Source organism: Vulpes vulpes, chromosome X, assembly GCF_048418805.1.
Source record: "Vulpes vulpes isolate BD-2025 chromosome X, VulVul3, whole genome shotgun sequence".
Taxonomy (NCBI): Eukaryota; Metazoa; Chordata; class Mammalia; order Carnivora; family Canidae; genus Vulpes; species Vulpes vulpes.
In genome coordinates, this window is record NC_132796.1 from 97,989,503 (window position 1) to 98,012,124 (window position 22,622).

At 47.6% G+C, this 22,622-nt stretch overlaps 1 protein-coding gene across 19 annotated transcripts in view; it reads left to right on the plus strand.

Annotated features, from left to right (window-relative positions):
- Positions 1 to 22,622, plus strand: part of BCORL1 (BCL6 corepressor like 1) — a 64,459-nt gene that overhangs the window by 6,551 nt on the left and 35,286 nt on the right. For all 19 annotated transcript variants that reach the window (XM_072744104.1, XM_072744114.1, XM_072744118.1 and 16 more), the window contains 3 exons: positions 13,205 to 13,334; positions 18,201 to 18,291; positions 18,574 to 21,846. In XM_072744104.1, coding sequence (XP_072600205.1) covers positions 13,249 to 13,334; positions 18,201 to 18,291; positions 18,574 to 21,846 — 3,450 coding nt within the window. In that variant the 5' untranslated portion in view covers positions 13,205 to 13,248. The remainder of the gene's footprint in view (positions 1 to 13,204; positions 13,335 to 18,200; positions 18,292 to 18,573; positions 21,847 to 22,622) is intronic.

Consider the following 22,622-nt stretch of genomic DNA (forward strand, 5'->3'; position numbering starts at 1 on the left):
AACTGGCTTATAGGAAGAAATATACATGTATACCCATAGGGAAATAGAGAATTTAGAGATAGTATATAGGCTAAAAAATGCAGAATGTGAAAGAGGGTGGAATAAGGAGCCAAAGGGGGAAGATGTTTGTTTGCTTACATGTCATGTAGAGCTAGTGTCAGGGAAAGTAAAAAGTTGCCTTGGATAGCTGTTGTCTTGGGAGAGCCCAGGAAGTAGAGGTTAGCTGAGATCCAGGGCTCACGAGCCTAAGCATTAGTTAGAAAATTTAGACTAAAATAAGGGTACTGGATGGAGTAAGGAATTCACTGACCTAAGTAGAATGGCCTTAAAAGAAGGAGAATGTGGGAATACACCAGTTTTTCCATCTGCAAGTGGAAGGAATCCTAGATATAGGGAGGTGAATTATGGAAATTCCAGAGTGAAACAGGATAAAGAACAGCGGCCCTAGAGCCTTGGGCCAGAATTGAGGGGTAGGGTGGGTATATGGAGGAGAGGTGCTAATCAGGGGTTGGGCATCTGGACTGGTTCATTGATTACAAGCTGAGCTCAATTTGAGAAGGAATAGAACGGCCACAGTAGGGTAGAGAGCTGTTTTCCAGCACCAGCCACCATCTGGGATTGAGAGAGGAGGAGTTCATGGTTAAGATGGGTGGGAAAGTGAACACAAACTAGAGTGGCACAGAGAGAGCACGGGGGAAAGTGGACATTGTTGGTATAAAGCAGATGGGAAAGAGGAGAAGCCACTGATGATTATGTAAGTGGGGAAGGAAGACCCTAGACCTTCGAGTTTTCAGAATGAAAGGAAATTTCTTAATGCTGGAGTTCCAGTGAGGTATGAGTCTGTGCTTGCCAGAAGGTTTAGTGTCAGGATGGCCAAAGAGGGAGGTAATAGGAGGTAATCTATCTTTTGGCCACTAGGATGCTAGTACAGTATTTTACATAATCTTACATACTCACTGGGCTTTCTTAATGCCAGTTTTTGAATGGTTATCCTTTAAGTAATGTAGAAGCTGTTCTTTTTCTAAATTGTACCCTTTCCCACTGTTCATAACTTGAAAGCAGTCTTTCATGACAAAAACTTTCTTTGGTGAACTGAAGTTGAATCTTGGTCAAGAGTAAAATTTAACTCTGCCTTCAATCCCCATAATTCAAATATGCTGTTCTTTTTCCCTCTCCCCGCCCCCTTTTTTTAAGCAGATGCCATCCTTTCCCTATAAAACATTTAAAAACGGATAATTGTTTAAAAAGTGGCTGCAGGCTGCATGTCAAGGTCATATTTTCCCTGGTCAATGAATTGTGATGAATTTGAAGAGTGATGATTTATTATTTGTAAAATGTGGTAATTTTCAGATTTATTCGTTGAGAGTATGTGAGGCAGGATATGTCTTCATTTGGATTTTAAGAAGATCTTAAGTTAAGTGTCCATGAAGAATTGAGAGTACTGAGGGGCAGCAAAGCTTTGTGTTTCAGGCTTCTTTACCAACTGTCGGCTAAGGAACAAAATTTGTTACCTCATTGCTAAGGTATGCCTAGAAATCTTAGTGTTAGTGCCATTTAAGGGTATAGTCAAGTTTTGCTATAATGTTGGTGTCCGGGGACCAGGAAAACAAGCAGGCTTTCATTTTTCCAAGTTCTATAGAGAAGTGCACTGTACATGACTGATCCCCAGGATGAGTCAGTGCACTCTATACCTGGATCCATGAGGTGATTAGATGTCTCATGATGATGACGCTTTACTCAGTTTAACTTGGTCGCACCTCATATAGGTTAGTGTCTTGCAGTGGTTCTCAAACTTTAGCATGTCTCAGAATCACCTGGAGGGCTTCGGAGACATACTGCCTTAAGTTAGAGTCCTTGCTGTTTTACTCCCTAACCGTGTGACAGGAAGCAAATCACTTAACTTTCTTGAGCCTCGGTTTTCTCATCTATAAAATGGAGATGATAACCCCAGTTTCACGGGACTCTGAGGATTGCACAAGATGACATCTACATAGCAGACCAGGTCCATAGCAGGAGCCCAATAAGTGGCATCTATTATTATATTATAATCTAGTTTTTCTTATTCCGTTGAGTCCTATGACCTTTTATATTACTCTATGGTAAACATGGTGGCAAATAAAAACCATAAATGGCTCCTGAGCACTCCCCATATATCTTGATTTTCTGTGCTCTTTCTCCATATTCCTGTTGTATTAGTACATATTTAGCATTTACAGTGTGATAGGAAGAAATAGCTTGGCTCATCACTCCATTATTGCATCCACCTTTGAGGTGAAAGTGGCAGCTTCTTTAGCAGCTGTGCTGTAACACTGCTCAGTATTTTAGGGTAGGAACTGAAGACTGTATATCCAGTTGAAACTTTAGGGGACATTTTGGGCTATGCTTAAAAAATGACCCAAGCCTAGTTTACTAGGGTGACATTTTAAACAACCATTGCTTTCTGAAAAGGGCTGCTGTATTTAATTATGACTGGTTGGGCTTTCCAGATGTCTCTGACATCTGGAAGTTCTACAAAGGCTGGTAGATAGAGCCTGGGTCTCTTATGGCTCTATGACAAGGATGTTCATCAGTGATTGGATGGTTGAAAACATGTTTTGAATACTTCAGGTATCACCAAACCAAACTTTTCAACACTGAAAAAAAGATGGGCTATAATATAGAGATCCTTTCTGCAGCCAGAGTCGACTTTGATGCCAACAGTCAGCTATGCCAATATAGGGAGAGTGATAGCAGGCCAATTTCAAACAATAGATTAGTTCACAAATTAATAATTTCTTTTTGGCTTGGAAATGTGTTATTATTCTCTACCTGTCCCCCTACCCAGCAGGTTTACCTTCCAATTTATATTCTGCTTAGGCAGACGTTAAAATGCGTTGTTCCCTGAGTACACATCTACTATAAGTAGCAGAAGGCAGTCCATCAATTGGCTGGGTTTAAAAATTAGCTGCGGCTAAACCACGCTCAGATAACTGGAAGTTGACTTTGTTTTGCCCTGGCCTGATTGTATTTCTGTGACTGTCTTTATTGTGGAAGCAAGGAAAAGAAGGGAGAGAAAGTGTATATGAGAGCAAGGGAAGTAAAAGGCATCCACAGACCCAGTGCTTTTTACGTGGGATTCTTGGTTTCCATATGACCTAGAGAGGATTTCAGTTTTTCCCAGTAGTTTAACAAGTATTTACTGAGCACATACTATATGCTTTGTATCATGCTAGACACTATTGGGAGTGGTGATTAAAAGAAATAGAAAATATTCTTTCTAGCCTTGGGAAACCTGTAGATCGGAAAGAGGTTGAGTCAATACTGAGAGTTCGAAACTCTGTGAGGTAATTGTGTGTGTGTACACACATACTATATGTATATATTATATATTATATATACACATACATTATGTGTATGTGTATATATAATATATATGCATACATTATATGTATGTACTATATATTATATATACACATACATATAATGTGTATATATACTATATACTGTATATACACATACATATGCATTATATGTATATACTCTATCGTATATATACTATGATGAATATATGTGTATATATGTGTATATATACTATATGTGTATATATTTATGTATATGAGTAATTTATATAAAATGAGTTGGTGAGAGTAGAAAAAATAGTCTGATAATGGCTTTTCCAATTATTTGTGTGGGAGGTCCAGGAGACAAAAAAAGACAAAAGTTTGTTGAGGAGGAATCCACTTTAGATGAAAAATTCCATATCATGAATGCAGTATATTGAAATGGAGATGCCCAAGGGCCACTGTCCCAGTCAGTGGCATGGAAGACACAGAAGCTCCCAAAAGGGATTCAGGTCTCAGATGGCAATGATCCAACTTTCGAGTGTGAAAGACACACCAAATATTCACATGGTTCTTCTGAGGAAAGCCAACTCTTATTTTTGATCTAGGAGAAATGAGAAGTGCTAAAAACAAAAATGACCATAGTTACTTAAAGTGCCATTTTGAGGTGGCTTTGCATTTTGAAAAGGACTGATGAATTTCATGGTGATCGCTTAGGTTTTCTAGCAATTGGTGATACCTAGAAGTGGCATAAAGTCTTGTGGCTAGATCCTAGGTCTAGCTAGTATAAAGCTATGATGAGATGTTTTCCTTAAATGGGATAAAATTACTTCCTTACAGCAGGAGATAGAAGTACTATTTGAATAATAGGGAAAAAGTACGGCAGTGGGTAGAAAAGCTAAACGAACTGGTGGTATGAAAATGGTAAGAGATGAAAACTTTGCTTTTTGCCTCCTTCATTGTTGGAATTGATTACCTTTGGTCCTTCAACTTTATTTTTTTAAAGCAAGCTCTACACCTAACGTGGGGCTTGAACTCATGACCCTCAGATCAAGAGTCATACACTCTCCTGACTGACCCAGCCCGGTGTCTCCTATTCTCAACTTGAAGTAGGGACTCATTTATTCCCATTTTGCAGATGATGCAGTAAGTGGACATAATGGGGGACTAGAGAGGCTGGCAGGTAGGGGCTGAAAATGCTCTCCTCAACCACCCTCCAACACACACATATTATAGGCTGTGGATAATAGACTATATCACTCTTCAGCAGTGTTGCTGCTGTGTGACTAGATCTAGGCTGTGAATGGATTTAGGCAGTGTTTTTGTTTGTTTGTTTTTTTAAGATTTTATTTATTCATGAGAGACACACACACAGAGAGAGGCAGAGACACAGGCAGAGGGAGAAGCAGGCTCCAGGAAGAGAGCCTGACATGGGACTCGATCTCGGGTCTCCAGGATCACACCCTGGGCTGAAGGTGGTGCTAAACCACTGAGCCACCCGGGCTGCCCAATTTTGGCAGTTTTTAAACATCAAATTGTCTCTGAATGAGTGGGGATCCAGCACTAGTGAGGCAATTGAGAAAGGGTATGGTTGGGATTGGAAAGGGTTATGATGGTAATAGTAATCTCCCTGAAGCACGCAAGGAGATTGCAAGCCCTGGCCAGTCCATTGAGATGATGTCTAGCCTCCCAAGGTGACTACTTTGGAGGTAACTACATTCATTTGAATGAGTAAGCTCTTGTATGTTTATTTCTTTATTTTTAAAATATTTTATTTATTTAGTCATGAGAGACACAGAGAGAGCGGCAGAGACACAGGCAGAGGGAGGAGAAGCAGGCTCCATGCAGGGAGCCCAATGCAGGACTCGATCCCAGGACTCCAGGATCACACCCTGAGCCAAAGGCAAATGCTCAACCACTGAGCCACCCAGGCGTCCCAAACTCTTGTATGTTTAACAGATAGTTAAAATAATTTTGTATCCAACAGTCTCATAAATGTTTATGGGCCAGGTTTTTTTTTGGGGGGGGGCCAGGTTTTTAAATATAGAGGTAGCAAGGAGTCTATGAAGGTGTTCATGCTATAGCCGCATGCGGGCAACTACTTAGTCTTCTCAGTAAATAGAGGAATTAAATGTATCTGGGAACAAGATGCAGTGTCTCCTATAAGACTTATCCCTTGGGATAGAACCAGTAGAAATATTTGGGTAGAAAACCCCCCCCAGGGGAACTAGAAAGTGCTACAGTAAATTAGTCAGGCAGAAGGCTGGGATGAACAGCGCAGAGGGCCCCTTCCTCCTTTCAGTTGCCCAGCAGATTATTTCTAGTTGATTTTGTGTGTGTGTGTGTGTGTGTGTGTGTGTGTGTGTGTGCGTGTGTGTGTTTGTGTATGGTGGTGTGTAGTGATAGAGGAATCTATTTGCATGAAGGGAAGCAAAGTAAAGTGATTGGGGCATGTATAAGGGACTCTCGAGTTTCAGGGAATGATATTTGGTTAATGGTAGGGAAAGGTAAGGGGATGTGGATACTGGAGGGAAAGCCTGTGGAAGATATTAGAATATCTTTCTATGGGAAATCATTAAATTAGGACAATTTACATTGGGAGAACTTCCTCATGAGGGGATGAGGTTTGGGATATAGGATCAAGCAGGGAAAACAGGAACACTCGTCTCCTGTTGAGTACACATGGAAGAAGGCAAAGCAACAGGGAGAGTCAGATCTGTGGTAGGGGTTCCGTATCTAAAGGCAGGTAAAGTTATCCTTATTAGGTATGGGTACACTTTCCTGTTGAAAACACTGATTTTGAGACATTTTGACCTCTCTCTAAAGGCACTTCAATGACTAGACGGAAGTCCTAGCCTCTTCCCTTCAGCCCCTGGATCTAAATGCCAATGGTCTCTTGGATCTCCTTGGGGGTGTCTTAGAGGCCACTTTTTCCAGAGTGGGGTAATGGGCTGGCTTCTCCTTTGATTTTGTGAGGTTTGAAGGTGGATGTCTCTGTCTTATGGGAGCTGTACCCAGAGCTCTGAATTTCTGCTGGAGCAATAGGTCCCAAAGTTGGTTTTCTTTACACATTAGTCATCACTGACCCAGCCCTCCTTCTTAAACATCTACTGGCCACGCCTATTCTCTTGAGAACAGATTTAGGGCCAGGCTTCAAGAAGAATATTTTCCGGCTCTTTCATTTTTTAAAATCATAATTGCTTCCAGGTCACCAGACAATATGAACCAAAAGAAGCCTGGAGGAGTACTACCAGATTTAGTTAACTGAGACCTTAATCTTGAATTTCTAATGTATTGGCTAGGTGGTAAGAGTCCAGCCATGAATAAAAGTCCAGCAGGTTTCGTGCTATGTGTAAGGGGCCTAGTTGTATTGCATATGTTACCAGTGCCCAATTGTTCTGCACATAGGGGGTCTTTGGTTACCAAGGAAGCTACTTGATTCTGGGGAACTCACTGGAGAAACACCCTGTCCAGCCATGTTCGAGGTTAACGTTTTACCAAGGTAAAGACATTTTGTCAGATAGATGCTGTGTTACCGCCTTTCATGTCCTTCTCTTCCTCATACGCATGATGACCATACTTTTGCTTGTAGTTGTGAAATCTGCTTGTTTTGGCATCTTCATTTCAAAACAAAACAAAAAATGTCCACCCAATCTGTAAAATCTCCTTTGAGATTTTTGTGCTGCCCATTCCCTGTTACCAGCTCCCCTAACCCTGACTTGGATTATAATTTGATGTTCTTCCCCTTTTGATAACATATTCTATCTAAACTTTTCTAAAATGTCTGTGTTCAGTGCTTCCCCATAGTGTTTCAGTTTGGCCCATGATGGTGAAATATCTCAGGTTCCCCTATTTCATTTTTTCTCTTTTAGTTGTTGTATTCTGTGGGCTTCTCTTTTATGCCTTCCACACCTGCCCTTGTCTTCTAGTGGTTTTTTCTTTTCTTTTGGATTTTCTGGGGGAAAGATCTCTGCTTCATTATGGTTTGTCTTCTACTACCTGCTCGCCCTCAGCTTAGCTGCTATTTTCACCGTTTTAAAGTTATTGCTCTCCTGTTAGTCCATTTTCTTTTTGGCTTCCCCTGTTTTGTGGTGTGCCAATTATGTCTGACTGCTTACTTTCTGCTGTTGGCTTGCTAGATTCATCCCCTCGGATCTCGGTCAGTCCCTCTACTTAAGGTGTGTGCATGTGCCTGCTAAATCGAAACGGTGCATGTCTTTATTTTTTCAGCCAGTGCTTTATCCCGTCGGGTTGGTGGAGCATGTGCTCTTCTTTGTTCTCACTGTGAGTTGGATGTGTCTTTTGAGTTTTTCCCTCCAAAGTGGGGATAGCTCACAGTGGTCCCACTGCCTTCCAGGCAGTGACCAGCATTTGAGTCTGGGGCCATGCAGCTGTTCATTTCTTAACAATTACATGGTTGTGATATCTGGGAAAGTCCTTTGAGGTATTTTGTATCCTTGTGCCTGTGCTTCCTGAGCCACTCGGGATTACCAGGTTTCTTCGAAGTTCCTTTTAGGAGCTTTGCCTTCAGCCTTTCATGTGAGGTTCCCATCGGAAAGAGCAAGAGAGACATTGAGAAAGCATACCACATGTCAGTCGGGCTCTGTGAGCAGAAGCAAGTCGGTACCTAAGTGTGCACACCAGCAGAATCTACCAAGTGTGGTATGTCTGTAGGGTTTTTCCTTTTTGCTTACCTCTCCTGAGAAGTAGTGTATAGTAGAATGGTTACTAATTTGATTGGATGTGATAAGGACGAAACAAAACACTAGGCCTACTGAACCAGAATCTCCAGGGCTGAAACTTACGAACCTCTAGTTTGAACAAGTACCTTGGTGATTCTGGCTTAGGAAACATTGGTGTACATTAGCCATTTTGACTCCTCCTGTGCTGTGTGGACATTGACACCAGTCAGTGCTTCTTTGGAAGTTCCCTTTGCTTGTTCTCTGACTCAGGAGGACCAGTCTTGTCTTCTTATGTAGACCACTTAGCTCAGTGCCCTCTTGTCTGTGAGTTCTACCCCTCTCCTCCCCTCCTCTGCAACGGCTACTGTTAATAGCAGCAGTGAGCTCTACATAGGAAGAGAGGTTGCCCTAAGAAATTCCTAACAGAAGAGTGGGAAGCCAAGGTGAAGGAAATATTCTGTCTTCAGGATCTTGTGAAAATGATGGTGCCTCCAGGTAGTGCTAAAATGTGTGGTTTTGTCTAGTAATTACTTTGGTTTTTGCTTGGTTTTCTTTTTGTTGTTGTTGTTATTGTGGTTTTGGGGGATCTAAAAACTCCTTTATCTAGGTGGTGATATTTTGTATGTTCTGTTTTCAAATGCCAGGATTCATTCCCTGCCTGCCTCTGATTTCTGTCCCAGGCCCTACAAACTACCAACCCCCTCTAAATAGAACAAAAATAAGCCCAAGAGTGAAAAAGCAATGGTGACTGACTTATATCTGCTGCCTGCAGGTATTCAGATAGACACTAAAACTTATACTTTGTGTTAAAATTCATTTTATGCAAGTATGACCCCTTTTATTACTTGATTCTTCTAATGCTTCATAGGGAGGAAAGATTTTTTAAAAGTACCTGGCATATCAGTCAGTAGGCTGAACTGTTATTGTGTTTTGGTTTTTTATTTAAAGTGGGCTCAAGGGATCCCTGGGTGGCGCAGCGGTTTGGCGCCTGCCTTTGGCCCGGGGCGCGATCCTGGAGACCCGGGATCGAATCCCACGTCGGGCTCCCGGTGCATGGAGCCTGCTTCTCCCTCTGCCTATGTCTCTGCCTCTCTCTCTCTCACTGTGTGCCTATCATAAATAAATAAAAATTAAAAAAAAAAAATAAAGTGGGCTCAAGCTCACTACCAACCATGAGATTAAGACTTGCGCTGAGATCAAGAGTTGGACATTTATCTGACTGAGCTACCCAGGTGCCCCTGAGCTGTTGTTGATATCTTAATATCCCAAGATATTCTAAGAAAAAGTTAAAACTTGATTGACCAGGAAGTTCAGTGATGGGATGGGGTCCTGGTAAACTGATGTGAAACAGGGGGGACAGTCAATCCATTTGTCTTACCCTTTGTTGAAATCTTTCTAAAATTATGTGTTAACCCACATAACTGTCTTAGGAATGTTAAGGATAATTGTCAGAAAAAGGTAAAACCATGAGTCTTGTACAGATATAAAAATGAACATGTGTTAAAGATTTTATATTTTACTCGTTAATCAACAAGGGAACCAGATAGATGTTAGAGCTGGTTCAAAGAAAAAGTCCAAAAGCACAAATTTATATGGAGTAAAGGAATTGAATTGCAAATGGAGGCAAAACTGGTTTTTCCACAATGGGGAGGGAAGTCAATCCAAACTCTATGGGACAAGACAGAGTTTGCATATCCATCAGTTACCTGCAATTTACAGAGGTGCAAAATAGCTCAGAGACAATGAACTATGCTGCAATGGGGTAGCTGCTAAGGGTGAGCTATGGGCAATGCATGGTGCTTTCAGGGAAATACAGCATTCTTGTCTACAGTAACTAAGCCTGGTGGACACTTTTAGGGGGGGTTGATTTTGCTTATTGTAATTTCTCAGGGTCACCACCTCAATTTCTCATCCAGGATTCAGTTCCACATAACACTCATTTACTGAGTACTTACTATCCGCAAGACATTGCAGAGGAACCAGAGACAGAAAAGACAGAATTTCTTACCTTAAGTAACTTGATTGGTGGAGACACATGCCACACCCCTGGCTAACCACACTGCAAAGAGTAAGAATCAGTGCTGTGAGGAGGGAAGAGTTAACGGATCAGGGGCTGGGGAGATGACACGATGACATTTAAGCCAGGCTTTGAGGGGTGACAGAGAGGAGGAGGGGCGCAGAAGAGGCCATTTCAGGGTTAGTGAGGAAACAGCAAAGTCCTGAAACTGGATGATCTGTTCAGGGAAGGGTCAGGAGCTGGGATGGCAGAGGCAGCAGGAAAATAGCAGGATGTGGCCAAAGAGGAGACCAGAGGAGGTTTGAGGCCAGGTCAGGGAGGCTTCTTAGCCCACGTTGCTGTGCTAAGAAATTTGGGCTTGATTCTGAAGACAGGAAAGCTACTGAAAGCTTTTGAGGAGGGAGGGGGTGACGTGATCGAACTGATGCTTTAGGAGATGAATTGATTGTAAAATCAAGAAATTGGAGGCAGAGGGACCAGTTAAGAGGCTATTGTAATATTCTGGGTGAGAGATGATGAGGGCCTATATCAGGGTGGTGGCAAGAAGGGGCAGAAGGAGAGGATGGAGATGGCATTATTAAGGCTCGACTCCTGATTGGCTGTGGGCAGTGATGGAGTTGAAGACAAGCCGCTGAAATTTCCAGGCGGGGGGATACTGGTGCCATTAACTAAGATAGGAAACATGCTGGGCGTGGGGGGTGGGGAGCAGGTTTATGAGAACAGATAATGAGTTTGGTTTGAGACACATTGAGTTTGAGGGGCTTGGTGGACATCCAATTAACAGCGAGTTGCTGGCAGCTGGAAATTCTGGTCTGGGTCTAAGGAGAGAGGTCAGGGCTAGAGATACAGATTTGGGAGTCTTTGGTGGGGGGGGGGTGGAAAGGGAGAGTTACAACTAGGGGATCTCAGGAGCTGGAGAAGAGGGACAGGGTTCACACAACCACCTGCCCCCCCCCACTCATGGAGAGAGGTGGGGTAGGGGAGGGGTAAGGGAGAGCCAGGCTGAGCTAAGAGAGACAGAAAGAGGCAGAAAAAGGGCAAGGGAGATAGAAGGAGACAGAAAGACAAGAGAGGGAGACTGAAGGCTGTGGCGGGGACAAAGAGTAGAGGGGAGGGGGTGCAGGGGGAGGAAAAAAGGGAGGAGGAGGAGGAGAGGGAGGAGAGAGGGGAGCCTGGAGGGAAAACAAGGATGAGGAAAGAAAGGAGGAAAGGATGGGCAAGAAAGGTGGGAAGGGGAAGAAGGTGGGGGTGGGCCAATTGTGCCAAGAGAAATGGGAGAGGGAAAGGAGGAGCAAAGAAGAGGGGGGGGGCTGGGAGAATAACAGGGGGAAGAGGGAGGTGAGGAGGAGCAATAGAGGGGACTAGAAAGAGAAATTGAGAGGGAAAGGGGAAGGGAAAGAGAGAGAGTGAGATGGGGGTAGGGAATAAAAGAGGCAAAGGGAAGAGATGGGGCCTGGCAGAGGTGAGGAGAGACAAGCAGGACTCAGGCTAGGGTTCTGGGGAGGGAGGAGAGAGAGAAATCCCTGGAGAAGCAAGCAGGCACCAGGTCAGGAAAACCAAGAGATGGGCAAGTACAAAGACAGGCAAGGGCAGCAGTATCCTATGCTGTGGAGAGAGGAAGCAGGATATGGACCAGGACAAGAATGGGGGGCTGTGGCTCTACTGTCCCCATATTGCCTCCCTCCCTTGCTTGGAGCCTCTGCACCAGCCATCTGGCCCACTGGCTCTTTCTTGATCTTAGCACATAGCCTCCTGCCCTAGGACCTTTGCATAGATTGTTCCCTCTATGGGAATGCTCTTCCCCCAGATATGCACATGGCTCACCCTTTCGCTTCCTTCAGGATGTTTATTTGTTTATTTACTTTCTTTAGGATGTTTAAATGTCCCCTCAGCCAGGCCTATGCTGATTACCTCCCTCTGAAAACCGTAGCCCATTCTGTGCGCCCCCACCATCGCCATGCCCCTTAGTGTGTGTTACACCACCTTCTAACATCCTATAATAGGAATCATTTAACACATGTGTTGTCCGTCTCATCCCGCTAGAATATAAATTCCATGAAGGCAGGGGTTAGGGGTCTTTTTGGGTAATGGTTGACTCCCCGGTGCCTAGGAGAGCGCTGGCACATAGTAGGAGCTCAATAAATGTTTGTTGAATGAATAAGTGCTCTTATGTTGAACATGGACAATCTCTGAAAATTATATAGAGAATAAGTGAAACAAACCCCTGATGTGACTGTATTGTACTGATTTACTTCTTGGGAAAGTGGAGAACAGCAGAAAATTCTGATCACTGTAGGGTTCTGTTCAGTCGAGCTTTGATGAAGAAGACTTTTAGCTAACTCAGGAGTTAAAGGGTCTCAAGACAAGCTCATTGGGTAAACCTCTTTTTCCCGATGTGTCTTTCTCTAGGTGAATTGGCTGTGCAGTGGTTGTCAACAGCGACAGCTGGACATTAGCTGCTGAAGGGGGTGGTAGGTCACAGGGATGACAAGGCTGATAGAAAGGGACAAGGACAGAAATGTGTGGTTTGTGATGGAACATTGTTTTTTGTTTGTTTGCTTGTTTGTGGTCAGAGTAGAAGGAGTATTGCATCTGATTTTGAGGGAGCTTTAAACCCGCTTAAATATGTGTGTTAGATCTATAGAATTCCCAAGTCGAAATCAGAACAGTATTTTTGAAGGGCTTATAAAGAAAGTGTGTGCTTCCTCTGGAGAACTTAAATTGGTACGTCACTCAAATACTTCAGTACCCAAGGATTAGAGAGTTGACGAGAAAAAGATCCCCAGTAGTCTTTCAATGCATTGTTCATATATGGGAACAACCCTCTAATTGTAGTTGGTTAGGCTAAATGTGTGTGGAAAAATATACTGTCATCTCATTTGTCTGGAATAGATTGAATTTCCTTGAACATTCTAGCATATCTGTCTTTAAGATAATTTTAAAAATCGCTCTAAGTGATTAACAGCACCCTTGTCTCCATCCTGAAACCTATGGATTCCTGGAAAGCTGGTGTGGCCTCATCCTCATTTGGACCTTAATTTTCCATAGCAGGCTGGCTTGTGGGAGAGACTGCTTTGCCATTTTGGGTGCTATTATTGCCTTTATTTCAATGTTTCCCCAATAAAGGTGGTTCAAGCAGCTGTCCCTGTCAGGAGTTTTGATTTTTTGGAGTTCTTTTTCTTCAGGGGGAGCGGCCACAGCAGGTTCTATCTGGTGGTGAGTGGCTGTCATGATCTCGACAGCACCACTCTACAGCGGCGTGCACAACTGGACCAGTTCTGACCGGATTCGCATGTGTGGCATCAACGAGGAGAGGTGAGGAGGCTGGGAAGGTGGCCATTCTGGCTCCCTGTGAGCTGTACCTACTCACCAGAGGGCCAGCTGCGGCAAGGTCCTGGGAGGGACCCTGGGGCAGAGCTTTCCTGTTGTTTCTAACTTCCCTGGGATGGGATGGAGCTGGGGCCGTGTGAGTGGCCTGCCCTGCCTTGCTGTCCCTGTTCAGATGAAGGTAAGGAGGCCAACAGATGACCTTTTGCCAACTAACATTTGTCTACTCATTAAGGACTGTCAGGCTGTAGAGTAAGGGGAAGCTCAGGCGATTGCAATTTTTATTTGCTGCATCCATGTTCGGTGCTCAAGGATACGCATAAGATATTTTTGGTCCTTGATCTAAGCCTGGAAGAAAGGCAGTTTTATTATTCAGCTGTATACTGGGAGCTGTTAGTGGGTATTCTGGTGATCAGCGCTTTCCTGCCTCACGAGGCTAATGACGATTCGCAGTACGATCCTTATGAAGTATCTCAGGAAGATCCAACCGCTTAATATAGTTGTCATACGAAATTGAGAGTTGGTGATGCCTGCCTAATCCGCTGTGTTTTAAATGTTCTGTTCACCAGGATATTTAGTTGGCCAAGCTATGCCATTTACTGATCATGCCCTGTAGGAAGGACACTCAAAATGGCCTTCAGATTTTATATTTGACTTTCATGACCTTCGGCCAAAGCAAGAGCTATGGGTGATAGTTGCATTGTCTCTCTCATTTTTAGAAAAGGCACGCTTGCTGGTGTTTAGCTGTTGTTTAAGTCCATTGACTGTTTATTTATTTTTTTAAAAGAATTTTATTTATTTATTCATGAGAGACACAGAGGTAGAGACACAGGCTGAGGGAGAAGCAGGCTCTGTGTGGGGAGCCTGATGTGGGACTCGATCCCAGGACTCCAGGATCATGACCTGAGCTGAAGGCAGATGCTCAACCACTGAGCCACCCAGGCATCCCTCATCGACTGTTTAAATCCAAATGCATCAGATCAATCCCCTAGAACACGGAACATTTATGGCTTTTTCTGAGATTCAAATCCGGTGTTTCCTTGGGTGAATCTCGGAAGTGTGCATGGCTGTGTATGCACATGGGGGATGTTGGCAATTTTGAAGGGTAAAGGAATGTGCGTCTTTGTGTGTATCTTCTTTTTTTCTTCTGCTCTCCACAGGAGAAGTGTGTACTTGTCTGAGGTTCAGGTTAGGAGAATAGACCTTTTTATTTTTTTTAAAGCCATTAGTGCCTAATAGTTTAATGTTCTCTATACTGAGGAACAGGTTAGAGATGGACTTAAAAGGAATTTATTTTAGAATATAAAAGTCAGGACTAAAGAAAATAAGACAGAATTCTTCTCAGATCTGCAGAAGAAAGATATTTTCCTTTGCATGTGAGGTATGTCCTTAGATAATTACCAAGAGGCTGATTGGGGGAAGACAGGGTGGTGGTACTGATTTGCGTAAGCATTCACTGGCCACTTGTTCTAGGCAGTTGAGCCTTGGGTGCAGAGATCTAGACTAGAGCCTTTAACAGATCAGTGTACAGGTTGCCTTGGTTCGCTCTCCATTCTAAATCCCTGCTGAAAAAGGAACCAGAAGTGAGCCCCAAACCTGCTTTTCCCTCTTTATGGACCTTTCTTGGGATGTTAAATTACCAAATATGCCTACTAGTTAAGATGACCTTTTAAGCATTGTCACTTCTGATCTCATCTACCCTTTATTGTCGCCTTCCTCTACAGTCTAGGCTGAGCTAGAGCTGCGTTCCGAAATGTGGTCTCACTTTATTTAAAAACCATCTTCCTCAGCCCTTTACAACTTGTAGGACTTATAAATTTTGGCTATCAGGCTGTACAAGGGGGTCTGCTCTTAAAAGTGTTTGAGAAACCTGCCCATCTTCACCAGAGGCATTTGACTACAGGAACAGGGACAGGGGCTTCCTATGGGCCCTAGGGGGCTGACTGTAGTTAGACCTCTGGCTAACTCTCTGTCTCCTCGCTTCGCTTGCTTGCTTCCTTTGTTGTATCCATTCACTTCTTCATTGGACATACATCTATTAAGAGCAAATCAGCAGCAGTAATGGGGCACTGATGGCAAGTGCTGTAGCGCGACACGTACAGGTCCTGTGGGCGTCTAGATGCAAGAACAGCTGGCTTCCTGGTGGGAATAAGGGAAGGCTTTCCAGAGGTGGTGACATCTGAGCTGGGGCTTGAGGGATGAGTAGGAGTTTGAGGTGAGGGTTGGTATTTCCCACATGGTTTGTTTGGGGAAGACCCTGGCTGGCATGAAGGTGGTCTTGGGGTGTGGTGGGACTCAGGCAGGGAAAGTCTACAGGGGCTGGAATATGAGGAGCCTAATGATGTGTGTGGTGAGGTCAGGGCCCAACGGGAATGAGAAAAGGTCTGGTTTAACAGTGGTGCTAGCCCTTCCTAATTAGGAAAACAACCCTGATAGGTTATGGACATTTCTGGTTTAAGTTCAACAAAGCCTTGAGCACAACAGCCTGGGGTCATCTCTACTGGGAAGAAACATAGGGATTGATTTTCAGGCCTGACCAGAGCCTGCTTTGACCCCTGCTCCCTCCTCCCTGCCCGCCTACACCCTCCTAACCTTGCCTGGCTGACCCACTTCTCTTTGTGCACCCCTCCCCTGTAAAAGCTATTCCTGTCCCGGGCTCTTCTCTCCATGGAACAATTTAATGTTTGCGTAGCTTTGCATACCCCTCTCCTCAGAGAATTTGAAACATGGCCACATGATGATTTCCCAGAGCCTCGGGGACTGGCACTCAGGCTTGGGTATGGCTAGAGTAGCCAGGACTGCTGCTTTCACTGCTGCTGCCACCTCCAGAGTCCCCAGGCCTGGCCGGCTGTGCTGGTCTGCCTTTGAGGGCAGGTGGCTGCATCTGAGGGTGGGGTTTCTGCCTTCAGTTCAAGGTGATTTTATGTGAGGTGGGAGCCTGGCAAGGGCAGGGGGCGAGTATGCAGCTGGCTCCCTCTTTGAATGGTCAGGACAGGACAGGATGGAAAGAAATAACATCTCTCCCCTGCAGTTGTCAGGTGGAGTTGGTGAAGGGAGGCGGTGTCGCTTGTTTCCCCTTGCTGCTGTCCTCCCCAAACCATCACTGGCCAGGCTAATTGGAATGCGCTTCTCCCTGGCCCAAGGCTGAGTGTGGGCCTCGCTTTTCTGGTCTCCCGAGAGCTGAGGTCCAAGTGTGTTTTCCCTTTCCCTTAGGGCCCCCTGCCTCCCCTGCCTCAAGACCCCTGGCTGCTTCTCCAGCCCTTGCCTGTCCTTACAGTCATTTCTGTTTGTCACCAGCAGTCATTGCCAGCAGTGGAACCCTCCCACTTCTGCCAGCCTAGCTTCCTTTTAAAGGGAACAGATCTCCCCCCGACCCCAGTTAGCCCCCTCCAAAGCCTTGAACCGACGGGGAGAGGCCTATGGTGATCTCCCTTGCCTTTTTTGCTTCTCTTGCCCCAGGTACAATTTTGTAGTCCATCAGTGATGGCCTGTTCCAGTGAAAGGGAAGGGGTTAGCAGGACCTTCCCCATTTTTGTGGAGGTTGGCTGTGGGCTCCCTGACCATCCTAGGCTGGGGTGGCTGGTGAGGTGGATGCTGGCTTCTTCCTGGGCTGTTGTAGAGCTGAGGAAAAAGAAGAGGGGCAAACTCCAGGGCAGTCCCCCTTCCCAGAGGGCCACAGAGCATTCCTGTGCTTCTCCCTCTCAGAACTGCACCACATCATTTCTGCTGGAGCTTTATTCTTGTACTGGGACCTTCTACTCAGCCACTCACCTGGGCTCTTGCCCCATCAGTGTCCTCCCTTGGGCAGACAGTGGTAGGTTTCTGCTATACCCAAAAAAACTAAACTTCTAGTGGGTGTTTGTCCTGTCTTCAACTTCACCCTCCTAGTCTTTAGTTTTTTCCCCTAAGGTTCTTGCTGAAAATCTGGAGAAGACTTTTTGTGTAGCTTGGGGTTCAGTTAGGTTTTCCTCCTTTGTGACCCAGCTCTCTGTCCTTGAGCCCTTCTCTTTGCAACCTGCTGCATCGAATTTGGGGTATGTGGCCTTGAAGGCCTCCCTTTAGGATAGGAAAGAATGTGGTGGTGTGCTGGGAGAACTGAGGGAGAGTGAAGAGCTGGTCAGACATGGGATGCAGGAAAGGATAGAAAGGTAGGAAGTCAGGCACTGGCTGGAGCTTGGTGGTACCCTGGAGGGAAAGAAATCCTGCCCTTGAAATGCTCCTCAGCACCCAGTGACCTGGTGGCCTCGAATCAGTAGCATTATATGCACTAATAAATGGGTATCTGCTCTAGGTAACCCCATCAGCTGAATAGGTGATGATTCAGATTTAGAACATGACACACAATGGAGGTGGTTATTTGTTTTAGAAAAGGATTACCCTTATAATACCAGCAGCCAGCTTCCCTTATAGACTTAAAATAAGATTGCACTTAAGAAAAAACTGGTTTGCATATGCCTTTTGAGAACTTTTGTGATTCACCTATCCCTTTTTGGCCATGCCCCCTACCTCCTGGTTGGTCACCTTGATGGGTAAGCTCTGGGGACAAGGCAAAGGGGCTGGGCTATTCCCCACACTTCTGGTGAGAGCCCCAGAGAATAGGACATACAGTCCAATAAGGGTAGTCTTGTCAGATTGGGCTCCTTTGCAGGAATTTGCAAAGCTGGGTTTGGAGGCTCTGGCTTGCAACCTGCCCCTACCACCCCTGATTCCTTATGCTTTCTTCCAAGTCACCCAGGGCAGTGAGACAGTAAGGTTTCATGGGAACCCAGGCAGGCAGGAGGCATTCTGCCGAAGGTGGTGGTGGCCGAAAGACTAGGCCTCATGGCCCTTCTCTGGTTGTGTCTTCCATACTAGAAGAGCACCTCTTTCTGATGAGGAGTCCACGACAGGTGACTGCCAGCGCTTTGGATCTCAGGAGTTTTGTGTCAGCAGCAGTTTTTCCAAGGTAAGGGGCCACGTGGAGCCACATGTCACCCGCCAAAGGGCGGAGCTGAACTGTCCGGGCGATGTGCCCAGTCTGCCATCCCAAGAAGGGGGGCAGGAAGGAACAGGGTATTTCCCGAGTTGCTGTATGTGAGACAGAAATTGGCCAGCTGCTCTTTGCTTCTGCCGAGACCCGGTTGGTCGAGTTGCAAAGAGGACCCGCAGTCGCCTCTCCTGGGCCTCGGGACACATGCACCATCCACAGAGAGCTAGCTAAGACGGGCACGCTGCTCTGTCGTTACAGGTGGAGCTCACGGCAGTTGGAAGTGGCAGCAATGCCCGGGGGGCAGACCCAGATGGCAGTGCAGCAGAAAAACTTGGGCACAAGTCAGAAGACAAGCCTGACGACCCCCAGCCGCAAATGGACTATGCTGGGAATGTGGCGGAGGCTGAGGGCCTGTTGGTGCCGCTGAGCGGCCCAGGGGACGGGCTCAAACTGCCTGCTCCTGACGGCACTGAGGCTGGTGACAGCCGGGCCAACTGCTCCTGGGCACCCCTCGGCACCCAAATGAGCAAGCAGGTGGACTGCTCAGCAGCTGGGGTGAAGGCTTTGGACTCTCGGCATGGCGTAGGGGAGAAGAATACTTTCATTCTGGCAACTCTGGGAACTGGAGTCCCCGTGGAGGGAAGCCTGCCTCTGGTTACCACTAACTTCAGTCAGCTGCCCGCCCCCATCTGCCCCCCTGCTCCCAGTTCGGCTTCGGTGCCCCCATCTGTTCCAGATCCGTTCCAGGTTCCCCTTTCTGTCCCCACCCCGGTGCCCCACTCTGGGCTAGTTCCCGTCCAGGTCGCCACTTCGGTTCCGGCCCCTTCCCCTCCCTTAGCACCGGTCCCGGCACTGGCCCCGGCACCACCGTCAGTGCCCACGCTCATCTCTGACTCGAGCCCCCTTTCAGTTTCAGCCTCCGTCTTGGTGCCCGTGCCAGCTTCGGCTCCCCCCTCAGGTCCCGTTCCCCTGTCGGCTCCAGCTCCAACTCCCCTCTCAGTGCCTGTTTCAGCTCCTCCCTTGGCTCTGATCCAGGCCTCTGTGCCCCCTTCAGCTCCAACCCTGGTCCTCGCGCCTGTCCCCACTCCGGTTCTGGCTCCCATGCCGGCATCCACACCTCCAGCAGCCCCTGCCCCTCCGTCAGTGCCGATGCCTGCCCCAACTCCATCTTCCGGCCCACCCTCTACCCCCACCCTCATCCCTGCCTTTGCTCCTGCGCCGGTGCCTGCACCCACCCCAGCCCCAATCTTTACTCCAGCCCCCACGCCCATGCCAGCGGCCACACCAACTGCCATTCCCACTTCTGCACCCATCCCAGCCTCCTTTAGTTTGAGTCGAGTGTGTTTTCCTGCAGCTCAGACACCAGCTATGCAAAAAGTCCCCCTGTCATTTCAGCCAGGGACAGTACTGACCCCAAGCCAGCCGCTGGTCTACATCCCGCCTCCGAGCTGTGGGCAGCCACTCAGTGTGGCCACACTGCCGACCACCTTGGGGGTCTCCTCCACTCTTACACTGCCTGTCCTGCCTTCCTACCTTCAGGACAGGTGTCTCCCTGGTGTGCTGGCCTCCCCAGAGCTACGATCTTACCCATACGCATTTTCTGTGGCCCGACCTCTGACTTCAGATTCCAAGCTGGTCTCTCTGGAGGTGAACAGGCTTCCCTGCGCATCCCCATCCGGCAGTACCAGCACCCAGCCTGCACCCGATGGGGTCCCGGGGCCTTTGGCAGATACTTCCCTCTCTACCGCTTCTGCCAAGGTGCTTCCAACCCCACAGCCTTTGCTGCCAGCCCCCAGCGTGAGCTCGGCCCCACCGCACCCCGCCAAGATGCCAGGTGGTGGTGAGCAGCAAACAGAAGGGACTTCCGTCACCTTCTCTCCCCTCAAGTCACCTCCACAGCTGGAGCGAGAGATGGCCTCTCCACCTGAGTGCAGCGAGATGCCCCTCGACCTCTCCTCCAAGTCCAACCGCCAAAAGCTTCCATTGCCGAACCAACGCAAGACGCCCCCCATGCCTGTGTTGACCCCCGTGCACACCAGCAGCAAGGCCCTCCTCTCCACGGTCTTATCTAGGTCACAGCGCACAACCCAGGCTGCCGGTAGCAATGTCACCTCATGCCTGGGCTCCACTTCCTCGCCCTTTGTCATCTTTCCTGAGATCGTGAGGAATGGGGATCCGAGCACCTGGGTGAAGAACTCAACCGCACTGATCAGCACCATTCCTGGCACCTATGTGGGAGTGGCCAACCCAGTGCCTGCATCCCTGCTGCTGAACAAAGACCCTAACCTGGGCCTCAACCGAGACCCCCGCCATCTTCCCAAGCAGGAGCCCATCTCCATCATCGATCAAGGAGAGCCTAAGAGCACCGGTGCCCCCTGTGGCAAGAAGAGCAGCCAGGCTGGGACTGAGGGACAGCCAAGCACAGTTAAACGATACACCCCAGCCCGCATTGCCCCTGGGCTGCCGGGGTGCCAAACCAAGGAGCTCTCTCTGTGGAAGCCTACTGGGCCAGCAAATATTTACCCCCGGTGTTCAGTTAATGGGAAACCCACCAGCACCCAGGTCCTGCCTGTTGGCTGGTCACCATACCACCAGGCGTCTCTGCTTTCCATTGGCATTTCCAGTGCCGGGCAGCTGACCCCGAGTCAAGGGGTTCCCATCAGGCCCACCAACGTCGTTTCTGAGTTTTCGGGTGTGCCCCCACTTGGCCCCAGTGAAGCTGTGCATGGACTTCCCGAGGGGCAGCCACGGCCTGGGGGCACCTTTGCTCCAGAGCAGGACACTGGCAACAAGGGCAAAACCTGCCGGATTGCTGCGAAGCCTTACGAAGAGCAAGTCAACCCTGTCCTCCTGACCCTCAGCCCTCAGACAGGGACCTTGGCGCTGTCTGTCCAGCCTAGCAGTGGGGACATAAAAGTGAATCAGGGGCCCGAGGAGTCAGAGAGCCACCTCTGCCCTGACAGCACTCCTAAGATAGAAGGTCCCCAGGGGCCTTGTGGCCTGAAGCTGGCAGGAGACACGAAGCCTAAAAACCAAGTGCTGGCCACCTACATGTCCCATGAGCTGGTCCTGGCTACCCCCCAGAACCTGCACAAGATACCTGAGCTGCCTTTGCTACCTCATGACAACCGCCCCAAGGAACTCATCTTGGATGTGGTCCCGAGCAGCAAGAGGGGCTCCAGCACAGAGCTTTCACAGCTTGGAACCCAGGTGGACCTGGGGCGGGTGAAAATGGAAAAGGTGGAAGGTGATGTGGTCTTCAATTTAGCCACCTGCTTCCGGGCCGATGGCCTCCCAGCAGCTCCCCAGAGGGGCCAAGCTGAAGTTCGGAATAAGGCTGGGCAGGCTCGAGTGAAACAGGAAAGTGTAGGTATCTTTGCTTGCAAGAACAAGTGGCAGCCAGACTCAGTGGTGACCGATGGGGTGACCGAATCTCTGCCGCCCAAGAAAATGAAGTATGGCAAAGAGAAGGATGGTGAGGAGCAGCCACCACAAGCCAAGGTCATAGCCCGGAGTTCCCATGGACCCAAGGTGAGTACCGGGTAGAGGTCGAGGGCAGGGCCAGGACACTAGAGGTCTGCTTTATCCTGCAGATGTCAACCTCCCCATGGTGGTGTTCTTGAGTAGCTCTGTGAACTGAACTGATTGGAAGGCTTGTGTAACGTGAATAATGACCTGCTGTCCCCTTTTTTGAGTCACGTTGTCCATATATGGTATTGTAGCAGGGAGGGGCTGGCTTGGATTTGTAGGATGTGGGAAATGATTTGGTCCCTGAGGCCAGGGAAGCCATTGTCCCAGATGAGGTTGGAAAGCGGAAGAAGGGATTGACGAGGGAAATCAATTAATAACAGGCCCTTCCCCCATAACCATTCTTCCTTTTCCTTTTCTGAGATAACTGCTGGCCTTGAGAACTTGGGATTCTCAAGGGGAGGCAAGGGGCCTTTGACAGGGTTGTTCTCTGTACCACTGGGGGAACCTGCTCGGGGTATGCTTGGAGTCTTATGGGGGCTGAAGCCAATTTGGCTTCTGTGCTCATCCGCCAGTTTCCTGTCCACCCAGGGCTTGGGGTGGAAGCCTTGTGTTTAGGCCCTTGGGGAATTTAGTGTGCAAGGCAGGTGGGCATCTGAGTCTGGGTTCTTTTTTTTTTTTTTTTAGATTTTATTTATTTATTCATGAGACACACACACACACACACAGAGGCAGAGACACAGGCAGAGAGAGAAGCAGGCTCCCCACAGGGAGCCCGACATGGGACTCGATCCTGGGTCTCCAGGATCATGCCCTGGACCAAAGGCGGCGCTAAACCG